Below are 12,084 nucleotides of genomic sequence, written 5' to 3' on the forward strand. Positions count from 1 at the left end.
GTTCCAACACCAACAACTCTGTCATGGGTGTATCACATTCTTTATGATAAGTCCATCACAAAAGTTACTTCCATATTTTTCCAATGTTGCCATTGCTGATTGCAACTCCCTCCTTTTTTATTTCTCCACTACCATGTACTATATTTTCTCTCTCCTTTCACTCTGACTCTGCTGTAGGGTCGCTGAGTGGCACAGCAGACAGATCCCTGGTCCTGGGGCCAAGAAGCCCTGAGCCCCCATACCACCCCTTAGGCCCAGAATCCACCTGGCTCTATGGTCCTGGACAGGCCTTCCAATCCCAGCCCCTTGCAAGAAGTAAAAAAGAAAAATGTGTTATATCTGACCACTCTCCCCCCATGGTCCATCCTCTCCTCCATCACTCACATCACCCCCCTTCCCCGTCCCCCCCCCTTCTTACTCCAGATGTCTATACCCCATTGAGTATATATGCTGTTTCCTCTCCTAGTCACCTCTGATGAGAGCGACGATTCCCTCATTCCCCCTTGCCTTCCCCCCTTCCATATCATTGCAATAGCCCATTGTAATAAAGAAAAAACTTACATGAAACATCTTGGCCTATTCCCCATCTCCTTTTTCTTTCTCCCATTACATTTCCCTTTTTTTCCTGACTCCATTTTTACACCATATTTTATCTTCAAATTCAGCTTTCTCCTGTGTTTCAACTATAAAAGCTCCCTCTACCTGCTCTATTAACTGAGGTTCATATGAGTATTATCAGTGTCATTTTTCTATGCAGGAATACATGCAGTTCATCATCACCAAGTCCCTCATATTTTCCCCTTCTCCTTCAATCTCCATGCTTCACCTGAGTCCTGTATCTGAAGATCAAACCTTCTGTTCAGCTCTGGACATTCCAACAGGAACATTTGAAATTCCTCTGGTTCACTGAAAGTCCATCTTTTTCCCTGGAAGAGAACATTCAGCCTTGCTGGGTAGTTGATTCTGGGTTGCATTCTAAGCTCTTTTGCCTTCCAGTATATTATATTCCAAGCTATACGAGCTTTTAATATAGTTGCTGCTAAGTCCTGTGTGATCCTGACTGCAGCTCCACGATATTTGAACTGTGTCCTTCTGGCTGCTTGTAATATTTTCTCTTTGACTTGGAAGTTCTGGAATTTGGCTATAATATTCCTAGGGGTTTGGTTTTTTGGGATCTCTTTCTCAGGGGGATCGGTGGATTCTCTCCATTTCTATTTTGCCCTCTGCTTCTAGAATATCAGGGCAATTTTCCTGTAGTAATTCTTTGAAAATGATGTCAAGGCTCTTTTCCTGATCATGACTTTCAGGTATTCCAATAATTTTTAAATTATCTTTCCCATATCAGTTGTTTTTTCAATGAGATGTTTCACATTTTCTTCTAATTTTTCATTTTTTTGGTTTTGAAGTATTGAGTCCTGATTTCTGGTAAATTCATCAATCTCCCTGAGTTCTATTCTTTGTCTGAAGGATTTGTTTTCCTCAGAGAGTTCTCTTATCTCTTTTTCCATCTGGCCAATTTTGCTTTTTAAGGCATTCCTCTCCTCAATAACTTTTTGAACTGTTTTATCCATTTGACCTAAGCTGGTTTTTAGCATGCTATTTTCTTCAGCATTTTTTTGGATTTCCTTGACTAGGTTGCTGACTTCATTTTCATGTTTTTCCTGCATCTCTCATTTCTTTACCCAGTTTTTCTTCCAACTCCCTCATTTGATTTTCAAAGTCTTTTTTGATCTCTGTCATAGCCTGAGCCCAATTTCTGTTTTTCTTGGGAGTCTTTAGATGCAGGAGCTTATGCTTCCTCATCTTCAGACTGAGTGCTTTGATCCTTCTTGGACTCACAGGCAAAATATTTCTCAATGGTGTTCCTCTTGTTTCTCTGCTTGCTCATTTTCCCAGCCTGAGCCTAGTTTTGGGGTGCTTCCTGAGCTTTTGGGACACTGCCACAAGGATCTCAGTGTGTGAGGCTCTGTCCTCCCTCCTAGTCTGTGAATGACCATATGTGCCCCCCTCTGCCACGGGGCTGAGGTGGGGGGGCCCCCTGCTGTTCTGGGGGGGGGGGGCCTAGATTGCGATCAGGATCTGAATGTGTTCAGAGCCCCAGAGTCCTGTTCCAAGGGCAGAGGACAGAGCTGGGCAGTCTCTCTCTCCTCACTCCCCTCCCTCAGTTCAATGGGCTCATGCCCTGGTCTGTCGTTGCCAAAAGACCAAGTTGCTAGCTGTGTGCCCTGAGGGCTGGGCTTCTTGTGCTCACTCTGGCAGAGGTCCCCCACTGTTACCCCAATTTGTGCCTGGTGCTCCCTGGGGGCGTAGCTGAGGAGACTCCCCCACTGTGTCCCCCGCTGCTGTGAGCCTCGGCTCCCAGTGCCCTGGGGCTGCCTCCGGGAGGCTCAAGTTCTTTCACTCTGGTGGGCCACCCCTCTGGCAGGCCGCCCTTCCAACCCCGAGGAGCAGAGCCTTTCTGATCTTTTCCAGGTTACCCTGAATAGGAGAACTGCCTCATTGCATCCCTCTGTGGGTTCTGTATCTCGAAAGTTTAGTTAGTCCTTAGTTTTGAAGTTTCATGAGAGAGCTTCTAAGAGATGTTCAGCTCTTGTCGCCATCTTGGTTCTGCCTCCTCTCTCTGAACTCTTGAAGCACACTTTCACTCACCTGGCACTTATATTCTAACTGCTACAGAAGGCTCACAAAGGCAGAGATCATGTTTTACACCTCTCTGTATGCCCAGGGCTTAGCCCAAACCTTTGCACAGAGTCTGTTAAGGATCAATAAACAGCTATATTAAGCATACTGTGCTAGGTGTCAGGGGAAACAGATAAAAATGAGTATGATTTAGATGGTAATGCTAAAGACCAGTTATGATTATCTAACTCAGCTTTTAGTTTAATAGCCCTAGCTTTTTTCAAGGTAAATATAATGGTCCAATTCCTTCTGAAATAGACTAAAAATTCTTAAGATACTATCCCAGATTACAGGCTCACAAGGTGGAAGTTATTTTAGAATCAGTCAGTCAATACACACTTTTAAAATACCTATTAAATGCTAAGACCAAGAGATTCAAAGACAAATTTTTCAGTCTTTTAGACAATCCCTGCCCTGGAGGAACACACAATCTGATTTGAGAGACAACATGCAAAAAACTATGTACAAAATACATGATAAAGCAGAAATAATTTATAGAGAAAAGGTACTAGAATTAATGGGGCTTTCTGACCAGATCAGAGCCAAGACTTGAAGAAAATCAGGGAATCCAAGAAGTAAAAATAAGGAGTATTCCAGGCATGAAGAACAATCAGTGAAAATGCTGTGAAGTAAGGAGATGAATTGTCTTGGTCAAGTAACAAGAAGAAGGGGTGTCACTGGAAAGCTGAAAATGGGGGCAGGTAAGAAGGATCATAAATTGTTAGGGGATTGGAAAGGTGTAGTTGGGCCAGGTTATAAAATGCTAAATAGGAATGCTAAACAGGAGTTTATATTTGATTCTGCAGCAGATAGGTAGATCCTGGCATTTACTGATTGTATTTACCTTGGGGAGTGTGGGGAGAAGAGAGGATACATGACGTATATGACAGGGCCAAACCTATGCCAAAGACTTCTTTGGCTCCTAACAGATCAACCTGCAGACGCTCCTGACAGCAGTAGATAACAACATGGGATGATGAGGGCCTGAACTTCAGAGTGATTTCAATGTCAGAGGAGTGTAGGGGCAATATACAAAAAATGTTATGAGGGTAAAATTGGCAAAATTTTGGTAAAATTTTGGCCACATATTGGATATGGGAAATGTAAGAATAAGGGAGTCAACCTAGCTTGGAAGCATGAAGTGCCTGAGAAGAGGATAGAGATACCATCAATAGTAAATTAGGAAGAGGGGAGAATGAGTTCAGTTTTGGATATATTTAGTTTAAGTGTCTAGTTTTAGATGTTAATAGGTACTTAGAGATGTGAAATAGATGGTCAGCAGAGAAGCTGGGGTAGATAAGGTTTAAGAATCATCACCAGGGGGCAGCTAGGTGGCACAGTGGATAGATCACTGGCCCTGGAGTCAGGAGGACCTGAGTTCAAATCTGGTTTCAGACAATTGCCTAGTTGTGTGACCTTGGGCATGTCACTTAACCCCAATGCCTTAAATTTAAAAAAAAAAGAATCAGCAAAGACAATTGAATCCATGGGTGCTGCTGATAAGATCACTAAACAGAATAATATAGAGGGAGAAGAGATGAGGAACCAAGACAGTGCCCTGTGGGATACAGGGTTAGAGAATGGGACATGGATGAAGAGTTACGAGTTGAAACTGCCAAGAGAATTAAGAGCAAATTGTGATGGAAGAGTGCCACAAAAACCTAGAGAAAAGTGTTATCAGGAAGGTAACGACTGATGGTGCCAAAACTGTAGTGCAATTAAAAAGGAGACTGAAAAAATACCATTATATTTTGAATGGTAACTTTGGAGAGAATAGTTGAACGATGAGGTAGGAGGGCAGGATGCAGGGAGTTAGTAAGAGTAAGGAAAAAAGAAATTATTAATGTAGGTGATTTTCTCAAGAAGTTTAGCCACAAGAGGGAAGAGTAAATATGGGACAATAGCTAATAGGGATAGATGGATTAAATGAGGATTTTTTTGAGGATGGGTATATGTGTGTGTGTGTGTGTGTAGACAGGGAGATAAGGAGAGACTGAGATAAAGATGAAGAAACAAGATCACTGCCTGGTATCAAAGTCTGGCCTTATTTACAAAACTTTTTTTTTTTTTTAGGTTTTTGCACATAGCTAGGTAATTATTAAGTGTCTGAGGCCGGATTTGAACTCAGATACTCCTGACTCCAGGACCGGTGCTCTATCCACCTAGCCACCTCCAAAACCTTTTTCTTTAATTGAGAAAAATATCCCCTTCCATAAAAATATTTGTTTTTAGTATATTGTATCACTACATTTGAAACACTTGGTACCTTCAAGGATTAAAAATGGTGAACCCTAGATCATTCAGACTATTTTAGTCATCTAAAACAATCTCTACCCTTTCCCTAAATATTTTAATCAAGTTATTATACCTTCATTAATTTTGCTGAGTTTTTACACACACACCAACCTTTCCCACATCACCCAGATTAAATTAAAAAGAATTTTTGTTTTGTTTGAAAATACATGTGTATTTGTTAAAGAAAATACATAGAACACAAATAAAAGAGATGTTTTAATTAGATTTTTGGAAATGGTTATCGTCTTCCAAATACAATATGGGAAAAACAAAGAATTTTTTCATTTATGACTATAACAGTAAGTTAATAAGTAAATAAAAAAATATTAAATTCTATGTGCAGCCCTTGACAAGTGCTTGTTGGGAGATGTGGTCCAAAAGAGCTAAAAGGTTAGACACTCTATTCTAGATATTAAGCTAGTGGTACTGAAGTCAGAGGGAAAACTAATCTTCCCAGTACATATAATCTTTACTTCTCTCTCGGTCCTGCTCAAACTGGAGGGTAGCGCACTTCCTCTGATAGTCCTAGCAGAATACTAAAATTTTTGTCTCTGCTACCTACTATAAACATAATTTGGATGGCATGATCAACATATAAAAATAAAATCTTGGTATATTGAGGATTTTTGGTATGGTTCCAGAAATTTCATTAAACTATTATTGGGCCAGTTGAAAGATTCCTCTTGCATTTAGCCTAATTACAAACAATAAAAAAGGTCTATTTCTTAAAAATAGAAATTTAAAAAATTATAGACAGCATTAACTTAGTGATTTCTGTTATAAAAGTTAGAAGTGAATAAATATTTATGAAGTGCTTATCCTGTGCCATAAAGAATCACTGTGAGGACTGAACCTTGTAACCCTGAGGGGTTAGTCCTATTTTATAGTTTACACTTAGGCTAAGAAACCTTTAACTTGTTCAGAGTATCTGAAGTTTGGATTTGAACCTAGATACTCCTGACTAGGTCTAATTCTATCTACATTCTGTATTAATTATGGGTTAATTGCAATAAGCAGAAGAGATGTGTGTACTATGTCATTTGTAATATGATGAATCATGTATCACTTCATCATCTAGCTGCCCAGTTATACCTGTTCATCTAGCTACAATATTAACAGAATTCTTTCAAGTGGTAACCTTGGTTTAGAAGGAAGATACCTCTTTTCATTCAAGTAAGTACTATATACCTTTAAATAGTACTTTCTGTGGCAGCAAAAAAGCCAAGTAGAAAATACACTGGTTTTAGTTTTCTTCCTATTAAGGTCCTGAATTTAAAGGTTTCAAGTTTAAAAAAAAACCCATAAACTACTTACAAGTCCTTCAAAAAAAGATCAGACAAAGTCAGGAATTCTAAAACAAGGGTTTGCACATAAGATTTCAGGGGGTCCATGACACTTGACTGAGTAAAACATATTACATCTTTATTTTCACTAACCTCTAATTAAAATTTAGTATTTTCTTCTATTATGAATATAGGCAACAGATATTCTAAAAAAGAGATCCATAGCTTTCACCAGACTGCCAGAAAGATTCATCCCACAAAAAAGCTAAGCTCTCTGGATTAGATGAATTCCTACTCTAAACTGTAACTGATTCTTATGTACATTGTAAGTTACACTGTATAATGTTGGGTCTTATTTGGATTTTTTCTCATTTTAATAATGCATCTTAAGATAAATTAAAAATGAAAATATTTTGGCATTGCTACTTTTCCCTGTTTAACACTGTCACTCAAGTCAAATGAAGAATTATTAAGTGTTTCTTATGTGTCAGGCACTGTGCTAATGAGTGCTGTTGTTGCTGGATACAAAAAAAATAGCAAAAAAGAAAAGCAGTCCCTGCCATGAAGCAGCTAACATGCTAATGGGGGAGGATTACACATAAAAAGAGACTAAAAACAGCTATCCATCCTCAGGAGGTAATAGGGAAATGATGACCAGATTGATAATGAAAAATTGCTGGGCAAGGCCCTTCCTCAAAACTGAGGCCCTTGGAAGAACTCATCATAAACAGGAGAAGAGGTTTACAGGAGGTTTACAAAGAAAGGAGGAGGCAGATCAGGCAAGGTGATGACGTTCTGAAGTCCAAGGAATGAAAAGAAGCCTCAAAACCATGTTAAAACTGAGTAGCAACTTTGGGATCTGAAGGGCTATCTTGGGAACACATAGTCATTCTCTAACTTAAGTGATCAGTCTTACAGGCAGATGCAGATTCGATGTTGTACAAATACAAGATAGTATTTATCTAGAAGTCTAATGATGTAAGATGTGCTCTTCTATAGAATGCGTTTCTTCTCTATGGCTTATCTCCATCAAGACTGCATCTTCTGCTTAAGCAGTCTGTCTGACAGCTCCTGACATTACACCAAGGCTATTGGAACAAAGGAGAATCTAAAAAGAGCAATTTGGCATGATGTTCATAAACCTTTTAGACCCAAAAGCTAGTCTGGAGAACTGGATGCTAGTTCTGACTCTTTTGCTGGGTTTGTATAATATGGTTTTAGATTAAGTTCGGTTTGGGTCTCAGTTTCCTAGTTATTAAATCAAAGCATGATCTAAGGTTTCTTTGAGATTCAACATTATATAATTCCATTAATAGATATTTTCTGAGCAGTTTTTTGCTTGACAATAGACCAATATGTAAATACATCAACATTTAAATTATGCTACTTACTGCTTCTCAAAGTCTTCCACATAAATTTCTCCAAATATATACAATAATTATAATTAATATTTCAGTGAATACTTTTTAAAGCAAAAAACTTATCCATAGCAACAAGATTTCTACAACACTTTCAAGGCCAATGTCAAATCCTGAAGGAATATTGTTGCCATCCAGAGAACAAACTAAATATTCCCTGGTAATCTAAGCTATGAAGAAAGCAAACTCAAATACTAATATTAGTGTATTTGAAAAGTCACAAGTTTTTCATATCTTAAATACAAAAAATATAAATATGGAAGTTATAAAAAGGAAAGCGAAACAATCAAGTTGATAGGCATTCAAAATATCTCATTACCTTTTTTTGTTGAAGTCTACCACCATCTGGAATAGATAGATGTATTTAGCAAAGAAATATTATTCCTCTGTCTTCAGCTGTGCAGGTGTAGATATACATGTGTATTGTTTTGATCTTATGCATCTTCTTTCAGCTAACAAAGTAGTGACATCTTAAAACTGAAAATATAAATATAATGAAAGTAAAATTAGCTTCTGATAGGGAGAAAAAGTCCTTACCAAACCATCAGCTAAGTTAAGCATGGAAAATTTAGGTGTTATAGAGAAGGGTTTATTGGTAATCAGATTAACATTTTGCTGAATAGGAGTCAAACCAAAGCTTCTAAGCACTGAAGTGTTCCATATATGAGAGTACTCTTTTTAATCAATTATTAAAATATTTCTGCTTGATCTGGTAGTTTTCAAAATACAGTATCATTATGTTTTTGAAGATAAATTCAGAAATCTTCGGTTTACTCTGTTTATACTCAGAAGTGGCCTAATTTTGTCTGCAGACCTTAAAGATATGAAAGCATATGCTTTGTCTGGAGAAAACTAGAGTACATTAGACAAATGAAAAGGCCCTTGTGAGTGGCTTCAGAGATATATAAAAACTTTATTTGAAGATTCACTGTATTCCTAATACCTTGTGGAAAGAAATGGAATTCATTTACTCATCCAATTGACACTGATTAAGTGACTATTATATACAAAACACTGCACTAGGTTTTGGGGAACTTTATTTGGGAAAAAAAATTTAAGCTGCGTGAATGAAACCTTTTAAATAGTCAGTTTTATGAAAGTCACAGAAAGATGAACCAACATTCAATTTTTGAACTCAACATTACTACAAAAGCAAAATATGATTATTAGAAGCAAAATACACATTCAGTGTTAAGCCTAAATTTTCAAGATCAAAGAATAAGCTGTCAAAAAATATCAAAATTATATGATACAAGCCCTAAGAATGTTTCCTAAATGACCTATTCAAAATTGATCCAGCAATCCTATGATACAAACATAAAAAAAGGAGAAAATCCCAGAGTTGACTTGTCAACAACAAAAAAAAGTTACTGTATGACTATATGATTCCAACCAAATACACTGAAATTTCCATCCAACTACATTTCTTTTCTTAAATTTTTTTCTTCAACTTATTTTTTTTTGTAAGGCAAATTGGGGTTAAGTGGCTTGCCCAAGGCCACACAGCAATTATTAAGTGTCTGAGATCGGATTTGAACCCAGGTACTCCTGGCTCCAGGGCTGGTGCTTTATCTACTACGCCACCTAGTCGCCCCTTCAACTTATTTTTTTTAAAAAAAGAGGCAATTGTTAATATGCTATGGGGAAAATAACAATCTGGTTCAGTAAGATGAAAAGCCACTCAAAAGTTGACTGATTTGCTAAGCTCACATTCAGCACCAAAGTCAGGAAACAAACTCCAGTGCCAACTGAAGCAGCCAAAAATAAAAGATAATTAATTTGCCTGTTTCAGATCTGCTTATTTCTAAATCTTTAAAAGGTCACAGAATCAAATGAATATGAATAAGGATTACTATGAAATTATTTTACCAGATTTTATTAGTAATTTCCAAATGCAAAGCTTTTTAGACAGGGGACTTTTTAAAATAAAGCACTCTTTATGAATAGTCTATATAAAAACTTTAAAATTTAAACATTTCACCCAAAAAATCTTAAATCTACACAGCAACTATAGGTTGATCCATAGATTAATAAGCAGAAGAGGTATCAGGAAACTACAGAGTCCAGAGATCCCTCTATTCTGGATGGGTTGAGAGGAAGAGAACAATAGAGTAATCTAAGATAAGATAAACTGAAAAGAAAAATAAATTGTCTTCTAAATCTTACAGTTTAATCACCAAAAGAATTCTTCAATTCTTCTGAGTGCTTCTCTGGAAAGAGTGAGATTTTTTTTTGTTCTTGCCTTTTTTTATAAGTAAGCTTTCCAATTCCACCATATCCATAAAAAAAACAAGATATCCTTAAAACAAAATTAACCCTTTTTTATAGTCTTAAAAGAAGCTATGCATGGGTTCGTTTTCTAAAAACTTTAGAAAATGAATTCAAACTAAGATAATCTCCCTGCTTTTTTAAACAGGCAGCTATGTCTTTAAACTTTAATTCAACTCAGACTCCTCTCCAGTATTGAATAACAAAATTTCATATAGACAGAGTAACGGATAGCTTAATGATGCTGTTTCTTTCAAAGCACCAGCTACGCAGGAAAGGTCTTTTCCCGGTGAGCTCACCAGTACAGGGTTGTTTATACCGTTTGCAAGAAAGGCAAGGCCCAGTCGGTGATCCGACTAAGTGAATGGAAAAGTTGGGAATGGAAGCTTGACAGTCTCCTGGTCCACAAAACTGGGGGAAAAAAATGCAAATGGCTACCTGCGGGCTGTCTCTCTGGAGGGAGAAAAGGATACTTTGTATCTTTCCCACGGAAACTGTCCCGGGGGGGCCTCGACGGTCAAGTTTAGTCGGCCGGCCCGGGCTTGTGCCGCCTCCGCGGCTCGCTGACATGTGCGGCCGGGGTCCAGGCTCGAGAACCGGGGGCGCAGCCTCGGCGCTCGTGGGGTTAAGAATTAATGAGAGATTGGGGCTCTTCAAGGTGGGGGGGACCCGCACAAGGCGCCTTTCCTGCCCCTCCCCCGGGGAGCCCCGGCTCGCCCCCCCCCCCCGCCCCGGACTGACCGTGTCCCAGAATCCTACAACTGGCGGAGCCAGGAAACGAAAGCGACGTTGGGGAGCCGGTGGGGGAGGCGAGGTGTCGGGGGGCCCCCTCCTCCCGCAGCATTCTCCCCCCGGGGGGCACCCCCTTCTGACCCTCGCCTTCCTCCCCGGGGGGGAGCCGATTTCACCCACCAGGAATGCGCTCCGCCCCCGCGGCGGCCGCCGCTCAGGTCTCCCTCCCGCCCGGCCTGGGGGTGCTTCTGGGGGCGCCGGCGCCCCCCCTCCCGTCACAATACGGCGGGGGGGCGGCCGGGCCTCCGGGCGCGTCCCCGCCTCCTCCTCCTCCGGGCTCGCCCCGGCCGGGCAGGGCGGCGGCCCGCGGAGGGGGGCGCCGGCCCGGCCCGGCCCCCCGCGGCCCCGGCCCCCGCCCCGGCCCCGGCCCCCCGGCCCGGTACCTTCCGGCGCGGCGGCGGCGGCGGCGGCGGCGGGGCCCGGGGCTCGGCGCTCGGTCTGCGGCCGGGCCCATCTCCCGGCGGCGGCGGCGGCGGCTGCGGGAGGAAGTCCGGGGGGAGGGGCCCGGCGGGCGGAGGCGCCTCCGGCACGGGGCGGGGGCGGGCGGCGGGGAGGCTCCTCCCCCGGCCCCGCCCGCGGCGGCGTCACGGCGGCGCCCCGCCCCCTGCCGAGCCCGCCCCGCCCCCGCCCGGCGGCGCCGGCCTCCGCAGTCCGGGCCGCCCCGGCCCTCCCGGGGCCAGCGCCGCCGCCGGGGCCCCCGACCCTCCCTCGCCGGGGAGCCGGCCGGCCCCGGGGCCACCCCAGAGCCGGAGCCACGCGCAGGGCCCCGCCTGCGGGGGAGAGCGTGGCGAGCGGTCCCCCCACTGGGCCCCGTGCCTGGGCTCGGCGTGGCCTCACCCCCCCCCCCCCCCCATGTCATGCTCTTCTTCATCCTCGAGCTGCCCTTCTCGGAACAATCTTTTTATTCTTTTTAAAGAAAGATTTTATTTTGAGTTTTACAATTCCCCCCCATTCTTGTTTCCCTCCCCCACCCCCCACAGAAGGCCGTCTGTTAGTCTTTACATTGGTTCCTTGTTATACATTGAGCTCAGTTGAATGTGAAGACAGAAATCATATCCTTAAGGAAGAAAGATAAAGTATGAGATAGGAAAATGACATAATAATATAATGCTTCCCCCCCATTTGACGGTAATAGTCTTTGGTCTTTGTTCAAAGTCACATAATACTTTGTCTGGATACAGATGGTATTCTCCATTGCAGATAACCCAAAATTGTCCCTGGTTGTTGCACTGATCATTACCCCCAAGTTGCTGTTAGGGTGCACAGTGTTCTTCTGGTTCTGCTCATCTCCTTAAGCATCGGTTCATGCAAATCCCTCCAGGCTTCCCTGAATTCCCATCCTCCTGGTT

At 41.9% G+C, this 12,084-nt stretch overlaps 1 protein-coding gene across 1 annotated transcript in view; it reads right to left on the reverse strand.

Annotated features, from left to right (window-relative positions):
- The window catches only part of RNF19A (ring finger protein 19A, RBR E3 ubiquitin protein ligase), a 66,594-nt gene extending 55,761 nt beyond the window's left edge, over window positions 1-10,833 (reverse strand). The window contains 2 exon segments of the mRNA XM_074200623.1: window positions 7,995-8,152; window positions 10,685-10,833. Coding sequence (XP_074056724.1) covers window positions 7,995-8,020 — 26 coding nt within the window. The 5' untranslated portion in view covers window positions 8,021-8,152; window positions 10,685-10,833.
- Between the last annotated feature and the right edge of the window lie 1,251 nt (window positions 10,834-12,084).

The sequence above is a fragment of the Macrotis lagotis genome, chromosome X (genome assembly GCF_037893015.1).
Source record: "Macrotis lagotis isolate mMagLag1 chromosome X, bilby.v1.9.chrom.fasta, whole genome shotgun sequence".
Taxonomy (NCBI): Eukaryota; Metazoa; Chordata; class Mammalia; order Peramelemorphia; family Peramelidae; genus Macrotis; species Macrotis lagotis.